Source organism: Choloepus didactylus, chromosome 7 (assembly GCF_015220235.1).
Source record: "Choloepus didactylus isolate mChoDid1 chromosome 7, mChoDid1.pri, whole genome shotgun sequence".
NCBI lineage: Eukaryota > Metazoa > Chordata > Mammalia > Pilosa > Megalonychidae > Choloepus > Choloepus didactylus.
The window spans coordinates 40,142,208-40,160,844 of NC_051313.1; the positions used below are offsets into that span (position 1 = coordinate 40,142,208).

An 18,637-nucleotide genomic window follows, 5' to 3' on the forward strand; every position below is an offset into this window, starting at 1 on the left:
AGGCCATAAAGTGTCCAAGGTAAGGCATCAACAATAGAGTACCTTCACTGAAGGATGGCCAATGGTGTCCGGAAAGCCTCTATTAGCTGGGATGGCATGTGGCTGGCATGTGGCTGGCATCTCCTTGCCTCCCAGGTTGCATTTCAAAATGGCGTTCTCCAAAATGTCAGCTTTCAACAGCCGTCTTCAAAGTGTATGTCTCAGCTGCAGCAGCTCCTTCTGTCTGTGAACATTTTTATAGGACTCCAGTGATTCAATTAAGACCCACCCTGAATGGGTGGGGTAATACCTCCATGGAAATTATCCAATCAAAGGTCTTGCCCATAGTTGATTGAGCCAAATCTCCATGGAAATATCCAATCAAAAGTTCACACCCTAATAAAAAAGATTAATCAATCTGCCCCCACAAGATTGCGTCAAAGAATATGGCTTTTTCTGGGGGACATGATATATACAAACCGGTACAGCAGTCGTGAATTTATAAATGAGGTATGCCTCAAAAAAAGGCAGGAGGGAATTATTTTTGTTTGAAACATCCTGTTCCATAGATCATTGAAGCCATTGTTGTTATGTTCTCGGGTTAGACCCCTGAAGTTCTTTACAAACAATACTGGGGCCCTAACTAGCATCACCTGCTTGTTACTCACTGTCTTAGTTTGCCTGAGCTGCTATCACAAATATCACAAACTGGTTTGGCTTAATGGGAATTTATTGTCTCATGGTTGTAGAGGCTAGAAGGCTTGCTTCCTCCTGGGATCCAGTAGCATCCTGATGCTGGTTTGCTGCAGTACTTGGAGTTCCTTGGCTTGCATCCCTGCCTCATGTCACAAAGAGATGTCCTCTCCTTTCTCCCTGCTCTTCTGGTTTCTGCTGATGTCTGGCTTCTCCCTGTGGCTTTTTCTTTATAAGGCCTCCAGTAATCTGGATTAAGGCCCACTCTTGCCCAGTTCGCCATGCCTTAACTAAAAATAACAACTTCAGAAGGTCCTGTTTACAATGGGTTCATACTCACAGGCACCAGGATTAAGATTTTGTGTTTGTGGGGTATATAATTCAACCTACCACATTCATCCTATAGGTCTACATCCAGGGCCAACCGGGATCCTGAGTGATAAGGGTGAGGTGCAGACACTTGGGTGATGTGGAGGCCAACCCAAAGTCCTGATGCGTAGTGGATTACCATCACTGTCAAACTAAGACATGAAAAAATTATTAGCTATTGTAGATTTTTTTAAAAGTTCAACTAAGAGTTTAAAAATAGCAGAAACCTTCTTATATGGATTAAATAACGAGTGGTGGTATATATTGGTGGAGCCTGGCAAACAGTAGGCACTCAATACATCTTTGCTATGTAAATAATTGCTCCAGGGGAGGAGACTAGGGAGGGAAGCTGATCAAATACAGAGGTTGTGGGTTAGAAAGTGAGTTCTCAGCCAGTTGATTAGCACCAAGCTCTGTTTCTGGGAGCCCACCAGCTATGCTTCAAAAATGTAGGAAGGATGGGAAGTTATGACAGTAGCGTTTATTTCATATCACATTAAAATGTATGAAAGTAGGTCATAAAAATAATTGTATAGTACCACATGCAAATTGGAGATGTCAGCTTGGTCCTGTTTTCTTTCTCCAAACTGCCTTTATGTTTTACTTAATATTTTACACACTGGAATAATTTCATTTAAAGCATATAACTGAGTAAAATGAAACTGGGAAAGCTGTTTTTGGGGAAAATATTTAAATTTCTTTTTGCTCTCCTTATACTTCATAGCCCTTAGATAAGATAGTTCTGATGCAAGTTTCATATTATTACATGTGAAAAGGTAGTCTCTTCTTTTCATTTAAATGTTCATCATTCAAAATCAGCTTCGTAAAAGCAAATAAGAACAGCTGAATTCCATTGAGAAAAGAAACGAATAAATTATAAGAGCCAGTATTTGATTTGAAACATGAAAATGCTTCATTGAAAGCTGGAAACGAAAGAAAATGTTCCTGGTGGCTAAAATCGAATGCTTTGGAGTGTGGATATATATGTTGATTGCACTATTATTTAGGATTGAGGTTCCAGAGTGTTCAGGTGAATTGCTTGCCCAGGTGCAAGAGATAGCTGGCTGATAACATCTCCACTGATGCTGAAGGAAGAGGGGGACCAAAGCTGGAAGTGGTGGTCCTGAAATTAGGATTAAGAATGGGGAATGTGGGCCCTGGAATCCCAGGATCTGGGAGGACTGGGACAGTTGTGAGTTAGGCCGGAAGGGCAGGTGGCAGGTGAGTTGTTTGGTCCCTGTATTCAGGCAGTGTGCAGACAATGCCATCACTGTACCCAGTAATTCCCAGGCAAACCGATGATGATGGGTGCAGCTGCAACTGGGAGTAACCTTCCTGGGGTAAAGTGGGAGGCAGGGACCGGTGGACACATGGAGTCAGGAGAAAAAGGCTGATTGCCCTACCTTCTGATCTGTTTTGCTCCTTTTTTCCATCCCTAATAACTGAAGAGAGTTCACCTCCCCCTTCTCTGTGATGCCTGAAATTACTTTAGTAGGAGTCAAAGCTTTTTATTCCACACTTAAAGTGAAAAACATTTGTCTGGGGGAGTGTGCTCTGTGTGAAATTCAGTTGATAATTAAAGTTGAACATTAAAAGCTGTCAGATCCTTTTCAGTTTCGAACTGGGGTAGAATAGACCAAGACAGGGGAGGCACTGAAGGTATTTGTTCTGGGGAGAGGAAAAGAGAAGAGAAATAAGAAGAGGCTGTGGGTTCAGATGGCAATATTGTCTACCTCACAGCTTTGGACAGGGTTTGCCCTGCAAATCTTCTCATGTGTATAGTGGAGGGTTGATGGTGGGAGGTGGGGATGAAGGTGGGGATATGAGGGTAGTAGGTAAGTTAAGGAGGAAAATGACCTGTTTTATCCTTCATGTCAAAGATTGCATTTTAGGGGTAGGAGTGGGAGTAGAAGGGAAAACTTGAGAAGAGTTAACATGTAGGTTAATATTTTCCACCTCTTCTTTAGTACTGTGGTTAGGCTGTACCAGGACATAAATTCTCAGTACAAGTCACCAGAAAGTTCATGAGTGTCACATGGTTAAGTAACCAGAGCCAATATTTCATGTAAAAAATCTCTGCCTTCAGTGATGAGGGTTAAAACGCTCCCTGTATCTACTATGATTTTATTTTAGTTTTTTTAAAACAGCTTTATTGAGATATAATTCAAATACTATACAATTCACCCAGTTAAAACATACAATTCAGTGGTTTTTAGTCACCACAGTCAATTTTGGAGCATTTTCATTACCCCAAAAGAGAAACCCCAACTGAGTACTAGTCACTCCCCATTTTCCTCCAAGCCCCCCAGCCCTAGTCAGTTATCAGTCTACTTTCTGTCTCTATGGATTTGCCTATTCTAGATATTTCATATGAATTGAGTCATACAATATATGCCCTTTTGTGGCTAACTTCTTTCACTTAGCATATTTTCAAGGTTCATCCAGGTTGTAGTGTGTATCTCAGTATTTCATTCCTTTTTTTGGCTCAATAATAATATTTCATTGTGTGGATATACCACATTTTATTAATCCATTCATCAATTGATGGACATTTGGGTTGTTTCCACTTTTTGGCTATTGTGAATAATGCTGCTATGAACATTCATGTACAAGTTTTTGTGTGGACATATGTTTTCATTTATGTTGGGTACATACATAGGAGTAGGATTTCTGGGTCATATGGTAACCCTATTTTTGAGGAACTACCGAACTGTTTTCCAAAGTGGTTGCGCCATTTTACATTGCTGCCAGCAATGTATGTGGGTTGTAATTTCTCCACATTCTCGCCAGTATCTGTTATTACTGATCTTCCAATTACAGCCATCCTAGTACATGTGAAGTGATAGCTCATTGTGGCTTTGATTTGCATTTTTCTACTGGCTAATGATCTCAAGCAACTTTTCATGTGCTTATGCTCTGAGTTTTTGATTCCTGGGGAACATAAAGGCCACTCTCGGTAATGCTCTGGGGAATATTTTTATAAGAAGAACCAAGGAACAGTGCCATGATCCATCCCTTCTGTGAGCACCTCAGCAGTACTGAAGAGCATGTGGCTGCCAGTGCCATAGCTAGTCCAGAAGTCCCCTTTATGCACCCCCCCCAAGAACCCTTAGTGCCGTCTACTAGAAAATCGCCATTATGATGACCATGATGTAAATGGCCCTTCCTAAAGTTGTTCAGTGTACAACCCACGCAGTCATATGCAGGGACCATAGTTATTGCTCCCTAGGACATCAGGAAAGGAAAAGCCAAGATGGTTATTCTATTACCTTTGGAAAGTTAGTTTCTTATGTCATCCCACTGGTGTTTTTTCAATAACTCTCAGATTTGATGGTCTTTCTATGGTGAAAAGTTTGTTGTGACCTCAAACCCTTGCATAATTGGTACAGAATAATATTTATAAGCATGAGCTATATAATTTTATTTCTTTTCCATATGGGGGTGTTTGCTGTCTTAATGAAAACTTAAACCTTTAAATATACATATTAACTGTTTATTTCAGAATTGGGTTGTAGCCAGAACTGCTAATTGTCCCCCGATATCTGTTCTTCTCTTCTTCCTTTGGTAACAGAACTCTTGAGTGTAGCAGGGAACATGGCCACCTTGCTGAAGACTTCCCAGCCTTCCTTACAGCTCCATGTGACCATATGACTAGCTTTGAGCAATGAGATTTGAATGGAAGTGACTTATGCAACTTCTAGGCCATGCCACTAAAAGGACAGAATGTGACCTCTTCTTTCCCTTTTCCTTCCCTGATGGCCAGAATGCAGAAGTGATGTAAAGAAATGGACGACCATCTTAGACTTTGAGATGGGAGCCATATGATTTATATTTCATGCTTTGTGGAATAAATAAAATATTTCTATAAAGTAAAATTTTCTACAGTGAATTCTATTTCAAATTAAATGAGAGCAGAAAATGGTTTCCTTATAGAATAAATATAATTTTTGATGTAAATATTTATTATTTCATAATAGTTGTTTGTTGAAAAATCTTTCTTCTGTGCTACTTAGTGAGTTTCTTCAGGTCAAAGACACATGTTTAATTTATCCATTTGTCCCTGCTGCCTAGTGTAGTACCTTGAACATATAAAGGGCTCAATGAATATTTGTTTATATATGTGAATAAGTCAATGAAATGTAGCCCACCACATGTCATGGTGAATATTGTGCTGTACATTCTGGGAATTCCAAACACTACCCAGTAGTTTTCTTTTCCTTGGGGCAGCGATCTATGAGTCAGTCAGTCATCATTCATTTACTCAGCACTGGGGATTCAAAAATAATCAAGACTGACACAGCCCTTTTCCTCATGGAGCTTACGGTCCAGTAATTGACAATTTCTTAGATCCCTGAGATCATAGGTATTCCTTCCATGAGCCTGTGTGGTGTGCTCATCTGCAGTGAGGTAGAGTACAAAGAACTTGCATTCCTGACATTTAACTGGTGCTCAATACTTACTTAATTCATCACCACCCCCTTCCTTCTCTTGTTGCTAGAGGTAGATTTAGAGACTTCCTTTGCTGTAACTATATGGGACTACTAATTGACTCCTGATGTGCCCTTGTTTTAAAATATCCTTACACATGAAGCTTCCTGCTATGTAAAGTATTTAGTGCAGTACTTACTTTAACTTTTAAGTTTGAAATTTTGCATCTTGAGTGCGTAATAGAATGCCTGCTTCTGAAACATGGTGGTGAAATACAAATGCAAGGTAAACGGTTGTACAAGTCTTCTTCAAATCAGCAGATCAATCAGGAATTATGTGACCTGAGTTGAGATGGGACACATCTTAGGTGACCAACATGAATGGGAGTGGGTGAGGTTCAGCAGTGCTGAAGGGCTGATTGTGCTAGTGTGGCACCTTCTGGGGTTCTCCGCGACTCTGTTATCCTCTCTTAAGGAGAGCAGAGAACACTGGACTCAGTGTTTCCCACAATTTCCAGTTCCCTCTTTCTTCCTTGTATTTCATAAGAGCTTTAAAAGCAGGAATAACTGTAGAGCATAACTAAAGCAGTTCCATTTATTTAATTAAATTCTTGCTTTAATGAATCATTGGTTTTCCAACATCTATGTATATTACATTTGACCTGCCTCTTGTTTTTACACTTACTACAAACTTGTTTAATTTAAATTAAGCTTGAAGAAGTACCATTTTGAATAATTGAAAGTAAGAATTATAGAGATTGATTAAATGAATGTTTATTACTTTCCAGTATAGTACATATTATATATTAAGATTAAGTGGATTCTATTTAGTAAAAATAAGGCAAGTTAAGCCCCCCCATTACAGTTTACAATAGGTTCATGTTATCTAATGTGTCATACACAATAGTTCTTTGCTATTTAAAGATTAATTTATATATATATGTGTGCTTATGCTATTTATGATGAAGAATACATGTATATGTGTTGCAAATTTCTAGAAGGATACACAAAATAACTGCTAAACTTGTTTATCTCTGGAAATTGGTGGCTAAAGATTGTGATAAAAATCTTTTACTTTTCATTTTATGTGTTTCTTATAATTTAAATTTTTTCTACATGTATTTATGTTTTTAAATGATAAACTAGTTTAAATTGAAAACATATCAATATATAATAAAGTGACTTACCAAAAAAAATTTGTTTTGGAAGTATATATGGCTAATTTAATTTTTAAACTTTTAACTGAGGTTTGGATTAAAAGAAATACATGTTTTAGAGTAGACAGTGTTTTCCAGATAAAAAATTTGGAAAACTCACAGAGGAAGAAATTATTCACATTTTTTAACTCTGTAAGTTCATACACAAATTATATTTAATGACTACTTTTTTTTGACATTATGTTTTCTTAGTGAAGCAGAAAAACTGCCATTTCCCAGTGGGTGAACCATGATAGCACTACTTTGCTCATTCAGTTTCAACAAGTTCAGTTAAGTGAAAAATACCTTGGGGCAGGTGAATTCATGCTTTGCAGTTTCTACTGGAAATCTTGGATTTATATTTAATCCCAGCTAGCTATTGCTGTGTAACAAAATCCTTTAAAACTCAGTGGCTTAAAACCATGATTACTTATTATTGCTCACGTACGTGTAGGTCAACTGGCTTCAGCGGATCCAGGCTGAACTCACCTGGGAGGATTTATTCAGGCTGAGGTGGCTGAGGGAAGCTCTGATTTTCATAATAGGTCTCTGGATGGGCTGCAGCAACTCTGCTCATCATGCCTCTTACTTTCTTGAGACCGACAGGCTAGCCAGGGCATGTGCTTATCACAATGACGGCAGAAGGGCAAAAGAGTGTACAGAAGTCCTTGAAGCCTAGGATCAGAACTGGCACACTATCACTTCCTCCCACAAGCAAACATGTGGCCAAATCTAAAGATGAAGGAGGCAGGAAAAGATACCCACACATAGTGAGAATGCTGGTATCATAGGTGCAGGGAGGGGGGAAGAATTAGGGCCGACAAGTCAATCTACTACACCACATTTGAGAACAGAAAATTTGGGGGGAATTGGGTAGATATTAAAATAGTCTGAGATATTTGGGTCCAACAGGAGGCAGAAAACAGAGAACAGGATCTCTTAGGCAGAAGAAGAAATGGGAGTGTTTGTGAGAAAAGAGCTGAATCTTTTCCTAGGCAAAAAGGCTTGAGAGAACTATAGCCAAGGGACATCAGAGTGTTGACATGCTATGGGATCCAGTGAGAAAGAGGGCAGCCTAGTGGGGATGAAGGAAAAGAATGGGGTAAATAAGGGTACTAAGAATGTTTAGGCAATGTGATTGTGAAAACCTTGTGGCTCACACTCCCTTTATCCAGTGTATGGATGGATGAGTAGAACAATGGGGCCAAAAACTAAATGAAAAATTGGGTGGGATGGGGGAATGGAATGATTTGGGTGTTCTTTTTTACTTTTATTTTTTATTCTTTTCAGTATAAGGAAAAGGTTAGAAAATTGACTGGAGTGATGAATGTACAACTATACGATGGTACTGTGAACAGTTGATAGTACACCATGGATGATTGTATGGTATGTGAATATACTTCAATAAAACTGAATTTACAAAAAAAAAAGAATGTCTAGGTAGAGTATCTCTGTACTCAAGGCTTGTTATTTTTTTTCAATTCAGTTTTATTGAGATATATTAGCATACTCTACAGTCATCCACGGTGTACAGTTGTTCACAGTACCATCATATAGTTGTGCATTGATCACCACAATCATTTTTGAACATTTTCATTACTCCAAAATAAATAAAAATAAAAATAAAAATACAAGTAAAGAAGAACACCCAAAACATCCCATCTCACCCATTCCCTCTATTATTCATTTAATTTTTGTTCCCATTTTTCTACTCATCTGCCCATACACTAGATAGAGAGAGTGTGAGTCACAAGGTTTTCACAGTCACACAGTCACACAGTATAAGCTACATAGTTATACAATCTTCTTCAAGAATCAAGGCTACTGGGTTGCAGTTCAACAGTTTCAGGTATTTCCTTGTAGCTATTCCAATACACTAAAAGCTAAAAAGGGATATCTGTATAACTTACAAGAATAACCTCCATAGTGACCTCTCAATTCCATTTGAAATCTCTCAGCCTCTGAAACTTTATTTTGTTTCATTTTGCATCCCCTTTTGGTCAAGAACATGTTCTCAATCCCACAATGCCAGGTCCAGATTCATAATCGGGAGTTATATCCTGTGTTGCCAGGGAGATTTACACCCCTGGGAGTCATGTCCCTTGTAGGGGAGAAGGCAGTGAGTTTGCCAGCCAAATGGGCTTAGAGAGAGAGAGGCCACATCTGAGCAACAAAAGAGGTTCTCTAGGGGAGACTCTTATGCACAATTGTAAGTAGGCTTAGCCTCTCCTTTGCAGTGACAGACTTCATAAGGGCAAGCCCCAAGATCGAGGGCTCAGCCTTCTAAATTGGTAGTCCCCAAGGCTTGTGAGAATATCAATAATTCCCTAGATGGGGAAGTTTAATATTTCTACATTTTCTCCCAGTCCCTCACGGGGGACTTTGCAAATACATTTTTATTCTTTGTCCAAATTATTTTGGAATGTATTGGAGTTTCACACTAACCTATACAAACCAACCAGATCTCACTCCTCAAGGCTTATTTTAACGAACTAAAATCAGGAAAATAATTGTTATCTACTAAACTTGAACTTGTATATTTCTAATTTATGAACTAGTCTGAAAAAAAGTAGAGTTTAAGAGAATGAAGTATTTCTGTGCTGGGTTTAGATTCAACCAATGTATTATAGATGCTCTCAGTAGGATTTTGGTGTACTAAATCATGTCAATTTATAGCATTTTGGGCATTGAAGCCATAACCACTATTTTTTACATCACTCTCTCTCTCTCAGTTAATATCATATTTTTGTTTTTCATTGAAATTGGTACTTTAATCAAAATGATGATACACCATTAAATAAGGAATATATCTGAGTAAATTAGAGATTTTTTAGTATGTGGATTATCCACATCATGTGCTATCTGCTGGGTAATTAAGTGCAAATTAATTTGGAATTTCTTCCCCGTGTTGATGTGAATTTAGTTGAGGTAACTCTTCTGCTTCTTGACTGCTAAATCCAGTAGAGCCATCAACATTTGTGTTTTTTTCTTTTTTTTTAATCTGCACTATTTTACAATCCATTCCATTTCTAAGAAGACACTGTCATTAAGTCAAACTGCACATGTAGCTCTGTGGCTTTAGAATGGAGACAAATTACCTCACCAGTGGAACACACCTCTCCTTAAGGGAGCTAATCTAGGGGCATATGTTTTTGTGGGTTTTTTTCCCTTTTTTCTTAATTAGAGAAGTTGTGGGTTTATAGGGCAAATGTTTTTGACATATTTTCATAAAATCTCTTAAGAGTACTGGGTATTCTTTCTTTTGTTGCTACTATGGTTTACAGCTTTTAAAAAATCAATTTGATATGCTTCTACATATTTGAACATGTGGTTCTCTGGTCTGGGTTTAGCAAATCATTTCCCTATTTTTTCCAGACCCTTTTAGCTGTAATATTTTTAATATTTTTGGTCTGCAGTTAGCCATGTGTTAAAACAGAGAAGGGTTGATCAGTCTAACACTTTGCTTCATTACCTTTTTTTTCCTTTTTTCTTTTTTTAAAATTTTTATAATATTTTTTTAAATTGTAGAATATAACATATATACTAACTTTCCAAGTGCTATTTAACAAATAGGTAGAAAGCAAAATTCAAGGAATATTATATGTTACAATTCCACAGTTTCAGTTATTTCCTTATTATGAAATATAACATATATACAACAAGGTAGTATCTTTCAAAGTATGATTTAACTAGTAGATATTTAGGAAATTTCCAAAATTATTATGAGTTATAGTATCATAGTTTCAGTCATTTCCTTATTGTGAAATCTAATATAAAAACAAAAAAGTATAGCTTTAAAATTATAATTTAACAAGTAGCTATAGAACAAATTTCAAAGGATGCTATGGGTTACAGTTCCACCATTTCAATTCTTTCCTTCTAGCTATTCTAGTACCCTAGCAATTAAGAAAAAGAAAATTATATAGATATTCAGTATTCATAATCCTTTGTTAAATTCCATCTTGTCTGTTGCTACCCTTTCCTCTAGTTCAGTCACTTTCCCGATCTTCAGGGATGTCTAGGCAGTGACCACCCTAACCTGTTCATGTTGAAAAGGGGCATCAACTTTATGAGCAAAGGGGACACATCTAGTTTATGTTCTTGAAGAGGTTATTGCCTCTGGGTTTCAGAACTTAGCTGGCATAGAGGCACTGTGAAGGATTTAAGTTTCTGACAAATAAACTTAGTGAGTGAAACTTTTATACATTATGGTTTTCCTATTAATTATAGTCCCTAGCACACAATGTATAAATTTTTTCCCATGTACCCTTTTATTGTCAACTCTCTGTGCCAGTGTTCATTACCTTTTCTGATGTTGAACTTCGTCCTCTTTCTCCACAGGCTGGGAAGTGATGATACCCATTTTGAGATTCGCATGGCCAACGATGGATGTGAAGTGCATCGTTTTGATCCAAGTGTGAAGTCAGCGCACGCGTTGGAGAGCCAGCGCCTTTGGTTCCACCGCCTGTCCGTTGATTGGCGGGACCCTCACCCGGCTGCTGCTGCCCAGAAACCTCACAGCAGCACCAGAAAACTGGGAACCATCTTGAATGAATTTGGGCATCACAAGGTGAGATTTTTCATTTGATTTTATAATTAAGGAAAGTAAACAAGCCCATAAATCACGTGGGTCCTTTTTTTCTTCTTTTACTCAAACCGAGGATAACAACATTGGATAATTGAAGGCCAAGTTTTAACCTAAATGATCACCATCATTATTTATGAACTCAACTCTGTAGACGTAAAGTTCTGGCAAGAATAGAGACGATATTTAAGTGGATTTGAAGATTTTAGTTGCTGTTGAGTGGTGCTAAGGTCTTGGCCAAGACTGGGCAAGGAGACTGAGAAACTTAGTTCTGGCATAGGCTCAAGAATACCGTTTCCATTTGGCAATTGATTTAAAATTTCTATTCAGAGCAAACCACATATGTCGACTTTAAATATAAAAAAATAATCAGAGCCAGGTTTCTGTTTGATAAGAGATTGCTTGTGTATCATCTTTCTTACTGTTGTAACTATTTTAAGCCTCCAGGCTTTTCAAGGTCAGAAAATATGAACAGCTTTAATGAAAATATACTTTATAATATTGAATGGACATTAAATGTGTTGCAATTTATGTAACTATGTTAAAGAATGTCAAATCTCTGCAAAAATTTTATTGTGAATAGACAGCAAAAAAAACCTCAATCCTTGAACTACGTTCCTTGAAGACAATTTTTAGTGCAGTGGACCCAAGCTAGTTACATTCTGTAGGGAGATACAGAGAAGTTCTCCTTAGTGCCATTGGCTTGTGTTTGATCTCCAGTCTTTACTAGTATTTGGCCTATTGATTCCCAGGCAGAGATGCCATATAATTTAGAACATGTCAGAATGTGTGTTTCTGGATGTGAAACAGTGTGCATGAGACTCAATTTAAGTTGGCTTCTTGCTTTTTAATAAAAGGGCTTTTACCTTGAATTGTTCTTTTTTCTCTTCTTCTCCTTTTTTTTTCCTTTTCAAACTCACCTTTATTGGATAGCAAGAACTTCTTCAAGAACAACATCAAAGAATTTGCTGTTCTTTTAACACGCAATTAACTATTGATTTGTACTTTGCCAGTGAGAGTAAGTAGCATGTAATAATCAGTAGCCTTAATGAAACATATATAGGACTTTTTGGTTAAAATCTCTGAACAGAACCCTTTTTTAACATGCTATTAATTTTTAAAATACATGTGGGAAGAAGTGGGAGCATTTTTTCAGAACTTTATTTTTTTGCTACTTGTTATACACCTTTTTTTACAGCTGGAAATTACAGGCTTGTTTCTCTAATATGTCAACTCTAGAATAAATACCGACTTAGGAGTCTTGCTGGTTCTCCTTAATGCTCTTTAAATCCTAAAGAAAAGACTGAATAGAGGAAAGTGGTGAAAGCCAAAGCCATTTTGCTTTATTCAAAAATATTTTAACAAAAGATTTGGTAAAGGTGAGGATAACATAAGACTTTTAAACGATGATATGTGGTTAGAGTTTATCTAAATCACATTTCCCATGGAAAATGTATTCTTAGATAACCAGGCACATGGCTGAATTGTGTTTGTTTTGCTCAGTGGGAGCTGCAGTGGCTAAACTTCATGTTGAACATGAAGGGTGAAACCTTATTACAACACTGCTTTTGAGACAGCAGAAATGTTTACAGTGATACGTAAAAGGAGAATTGTTAAAAGGATTGCTTTAATCCTAAGGCCACTTATTTTTTTTTTTTTTTTTGGTCATTTGTCTTTTTTTTTTTTAAATTCAGTTTTATTGAAGTATATTCACATACCATACAATCATCCATGGTATACAATCAACTGTTCACAGTACGATCATATAGTTATGCACTCATCACCACAATCTATTTCTGAACATTTTCCTTACATCAGAAAGAATCAGAATAAGAATAAAAAATAAAAGTGAAAAGAGAATACCCAAACCATCCCCCCATCCCACCCTATTTGTCATTTAGTTGTTATCCCCATTTTTCTACTCATCCATTCATACACTAGATAAAGGGGGTGTGATCCACAAGGTTTTCACAATCACACTGTCACCCCATGTAATCTACATTATTATATAATCGTCTTCAGGAGTTCAGACTGTTGGGTTGGAGTTTGGTAGTTTCAGGTATTTACTTCTAGCTATTCCAATACATTAAAACCTAAGAGGTGTTTTCTATATAGTGCGTAAGAATGTCCACCAGAATGACCTCTCGACTCCATTTGAAATCTCTCAGCCACTGAAACTATTTCGTCTCATTTTGCATCCCCCTTTTGGTCAAGAAGAGATTCTCAGTCCCACGATGTAAGGCCACTTATTTTTAATAAAAACTTTAATACTGAAAGTGGCTGGGTTCAGAATTGCCAGGTATGTATTTGCTTCCCCCCCAAAAAAATCCCTTGTTGAAGAATTTAAAAGATACGAATATTGTTTTGCAGAGATTTTTGGGTTAAAAACAACAAAAACTAAACCCATCCATGAATGATTGCTTCTATTAGGAACATACTTTGAGGCGCTGTGTGGTACCAGATGAAAGGAAGTCTTGTTTGTGGCCTGTAGTGAGCACTGTCTTTTTTTATTTTTCTGCGTGTGTACAGATGCTGGTAAATAGGATGTGCCTCTGGAAAGAAAATAGAACCAAAAACTACACTAAAAAATGTCAGTGCTTGTGCTTTGCCTTCTTCATTCATTTATTCTGAAAGTGGTTATTGAAACCAAAGTGTATCGTTTTATGTCACAACTTAAAATATCTCATATAGTTTTGTGATGCATTCCATGGTAGGCAGTTATTTTTCTTTTTCTTTTATCCTAACCTAGATTCCAGTCACTCAGGCAAAAATGTAGGCAAGGGGCTTCTTCTGAGACGGTAACAGAAAGATGCATATGGCTTTTGTAATGCTTTTAAAACTCTTTGTTAATTTTAACTTCAAACCATAAATCAAAAAAACCTTTCTCAGGCATCAAGCAAGAGCAGCTGCATCAGCAGAAGCATGTAAAGCAGAGACCCAGTCTGTGGGGAATGATAATCACCTGGATCCGGCATTATTTGAAATGATTAAGTGTCTACTCTTTACTGAAATGGTTGTTGCTGTAACTAAGCATAAGAATTTTTCCAGAATGTAACTAAAATATTGGATCTGAAGTTTCTGCTCATATTAATTTTTTTTCTGTAGTCTTTATTACATACTCAGAGTATCATAAATGTTCCAAACTGATTGATGAGGAATTTTTTTTTTTTTTCAGTCTTAGCCATTCTGATAGTAAGAGTTCCAGGGCTGCACTAGCTCTATAAACGCTTTAATCTGGGTTAGAGGCATGGGTCCCCTTGTTAGCTTTTGACAATTGGCAAGTCATTTAAAGTCTCTGGTGCTCAGTTTGATTATTGTAAAATGGGGATAATAATACCTACCTAAATGGATCGTTTTGAGAATTAGGGAAGAGAACACACATGAAAACCTCCAGTAGCATGTCTGGTATAAATTAGTCACTTGATTGTTTTCAGTAAAGTCAAAGGATTTTAGCAATTTTTTTTTCTAAATTTTATAAAAAGTTTTTTTTTTTTTCCCTTTTTTTTGTTTTCAGGGAAAATATTTCAGATTTCTCTGAAAATTGCTATCTGCACCTAATTACAGTCAAAGTTTTTAATGAAAGCTTTGTCTGAAACTGAAGGGCAATTGGTCCTTCACACGTGGTTCTAGGAAACTTATTGTTTGCTGCCTCCGGCACTGAACAGCTTTGCAGGCGATTAACAGAAAGTAAATACTGTACAATGTAGAAATTAAATAAGCTGCTGGTAATTAATTGAAATTCATTCCACCTGGAGCAGCTGATGTAGCCCAGGATGCCTGGGGAACAGGACTTGGCCTGTTCGGGTGTGGACGGCGGGTCCTCCGTGGCCACCAAACCTGCCCCACAGCTCAGTGTCCCCACCGCCCTGGGCTGGCAGCTCTCCCTTGACTAAAAGCAACAGTTCTGCGGTGTGTCACTACTGTGTTCCAGAGGATGTGGGCTTTGAAATTAAACAACACAAAGATTCCTTTTTTTCTTTTGAGAATCAAATTGGCGAATATAAACAAGATGCTGATACGACTGGGGATAATACCCTCACACTGGTGCTGAAAATGGAAAGTGAAATATTCTTTCAGGAAGAAAATTTGACGTGTATATTATGTCACCTTTTACCTCAGTCGATCTGTTTGCCTTAAATTCTATTTTGTCTGATGGTTCTGCCACACAAGCTTTTCTTTTTTCTTGATAAGTATTTATGTGAAATACTGTTCCAGATTCCTTTATTTTCATTTTTTTATGTAGTTTTAGTTTATGTGTATCTTAGAGACATATCCAGTATAGGCCTGGATTGTGTTTTTAAATCCAGTTGGATAATCTCTGTCTTTAAATATGTGAGTTTAATTCATTTATATTTATATTTACTGTATTTATTGGGTATTTGGACTAATTTCTACTTCTTAATTGGATTTTTGACTTTCTCTACTTTGTCCTTTTTTTTCCCCTTCTTGCCAAAAATTGTTTTTTATTCTTCATGGTTACCCTTAAATTTTAAATGTACATAATTAACTATAAAATTTTGAAACAATATGATTCAGTATTTCTTTATTCCTCCCAAACATCACAAGGATCATAGCAGGTTAAGTACCCATTAAATGTGGACCTCCACATTGTTATTATCTGGAGTTTTAGCTTTACTTTTAAGGTTTTTTTTAAACACTTTCTTTTGAAAAATTTTCAAATACACAAAGTTGCAAGAACAATATATTCTTCACTGATATTCACCAATTGCTAACATGTTGCCACATTTGCTTTGTCTCTCTCTCTATATATATATATTTCAACTATTATCTTTAAGTGAAAAAAAAAAACCTCAGGGAAAGGAATGGATGGGTATTTTCATTACACACTTTTATAGCTAAAACAGTGAGTTTAACCCATTTATATATATTGTGTTTGCTGATATAGTTGGACTAATTTCTTCCTTCCTTTGTTATATTTCAGTCCAAGAGACAGCATCATGGTTAAGGTGGAAATAGTGAAAGTATACTTATTAAAGTGAGGAAAAAATAAGGATGTCTATCATCACCATTTTCGTTTACTGGATAAGAGCTCTCTTTGTTGAACTTTTAATTTTTTCGGTAATTGTAGATTCGCATGCAGTTGTAAGAAATAATGCAGAGAGAGTCCATGTACCCTTTCCCCAGTTTCCCCAATGGAAAACTTATAGTACAATGTCACAACCAGGATATTGACATTGATACATCTAGATGCAGAAAGTTTCCATCACCATAAGGATTCCTCGTGTTGCCCTTTTATAGACACACCCATCTTCCTCCCCTCTTTAAATTTCCTAACCCCTGGTAACCACTAGTGTGTTCTCCATTTCTATAATTGTTATTTCAAGAATGTTATATAAATGGAATCATACAGTGTATAATCACCATTGTTATTTAACATAGTTCTTAAGATAATAGTCAACAGAATTAGATAAGAGATTTTAAGTGTAAAAATTAGAAAGGAGATTAAAAATTATTTGCAGATAAAGTAATGATTGTAATCTGGAAAACCCAAGAGACTCTAATGAAAAATATTAAACCATAAGAGAATTAATGAATTGTCAGTATGCAGCATAGAAAAATTTAAAACTACTGTTTTATGAGTAACAGCCAGTTAAAATATGTAAAGGGAAAAAAAGATACCATTTACAAAAGCAACAGAAAATACAAAAAAACTAAACTTAACAAGAAATATATAACAACTGCAAGAAGAAAATGTTAGCCACTCAAATATTTGGTTACTGTTTGTGTGGAATATCTTTCTCCAACCTTTCACTTTCAACGTATTTGTCTAAGGTGAGTCTCTTGTAGACAGCATATAGATGGATCATACTTTTTTTAATCCATTCTGCCAATCTGTGTCTTTTGATTGTGGAGTTTAGTCCATTAACATTCAGCGTTATTACTGTAAAGGCAGTGCTTCAAACCTTTTCTCCTTTGGTTTTTATATATCATATCTTCTGAGGGTCTCATCTAACACTTTTAGTAACCCTGACTGATCATCTTCATTTCTACACTCCCCCCAAGTCTCTCTCCCTCTTGTCTTTTCCTTTCAGTCTGCAGAATACCCTTTACTGTTTCTTGGTAGGGCAGGTCTCTCGTTAACGAACTCTCTAAGCTTCTATTTATCTGTGAATATTTTAAACTCCCCCTTGTTGTTGAAGAACAGTTTTTCCAGATAAAGAATTCTTGTCTGACAATTTTTCTCTTTCAGTACCTTACATATATCATACCACTGCCTTCTCACCTCCATGTTTTCTGCTGAGAAATCAGCACTTAATCATATTGCTGTTCCCATGTGTGTGACAAATTGCTTTTCTCCTGCCGTTTCAGGATTCTCTCTTTATCTTTCTCAACTGACAACAGATTGTGTGTCTTGGAGTAGGTCTATTTGAACTGATTCTGTTTGAAATGTGTTGCACTTCTTGGATAGGTATATTTATGTCTTTCATAAGAGTTGGGAAGTTTTCGGCCATTATTTTCTCAAATATTCTTTCTGTCCCTTTTTCTTTCTCTTCTTCTTCAAGGACACCTATGATGCCTATGTCTGTGTGCTCCATGCTGTCATTCAATTCCGTGAGACCCTGCTCCATTTCTTCCATTCCTTTCTCTGTCTGGATTTTTTTTTTTTTTTTTTTTTTTTTTTTTTGTCTGTTTGATTTGGATGTCCTGTCTTCTAGTGCACTGATACTTTTCTCTGCCTGGTCAAATCTGCTGTTGTATGCCTCTAGTTTATTTTTAATCTCATCTGTTGTGCCTTTCATTCCCATAAATTCCGTTATTTTTCTCTGCACACTTTCAAATTCTTCTTTATGCTCAACTAGTGTCTTCTTAATATCCTTTATCTCTTTAATCATATTTTCCTTCATCTTCTTGAATTGATTTAGGAGATTTGTTTGAACATCTTTGATTAGTTGTTCCAAATTCTGTATCTCCTCCAATTTCTAAATTTGAACTTCGGGCCATGTCTTCCTGTTTCTTGGTATGGCTTGTAATTTTTTGTTCATATCTGGGCATCTGATTATCTTGAAGAAATTATTCTGAAGTTGGTTTCTCTCTTTTGTCTAGGATTTTGTTTTGATTGGGTTTGTGTTAAGGCTCTTCTTTTATACTTGGTTCATCAGTATTTCCCAGCCAAAACAGAGCCTGGAACCCATGCTGGGGGTGCAGACCAGTTACAAAGAGCCCTGGGGAGAGGGTCAGGAATGACGCCCAAAAAACCTTTTTTTTGGCTCCCCAAGGTACGCTAGCCTGGCCTGCCCAGAAGATGATGCCCTCTGGCAAGCTGTTCCCTGCAGCCCTAAGAAGGGAGTGTGTTTTACTTAGCCCTCTGGCTCAGTCCTTGCCACAGTTGGAGCTGAAACAATGGTGCAGTGGTCCCTGTCCAGGGT

General features: G+C 36.9%; 1 protein-coding gene across 3 annotated transcripts in view; it reads left to right on the forward strand.

Annotated features, from left to right (window-relative positions):
* The window catches only part of METTL24 (methyltransferase like 24), a 124,523-nt gene that overhangs the window by 43,059 nt on the left and 62,827 nt on the right, over positions 1 to 18,637 (forward strand). For all 3 annotated transcript variants that reach the window (XM_037842867.1, XM_037842866.1, XM_037842868.1), the window contains one exon: positions 11,006 to 11,234. In XM_037842867.1, the coding sequence (XP_037698795.1) occupies positions 11,006 to 11,234 (229 nt within the window). The remainder of the gene's footprint in view (positions 1 to 11,005; positions 11,235 to 18,637) is intronic.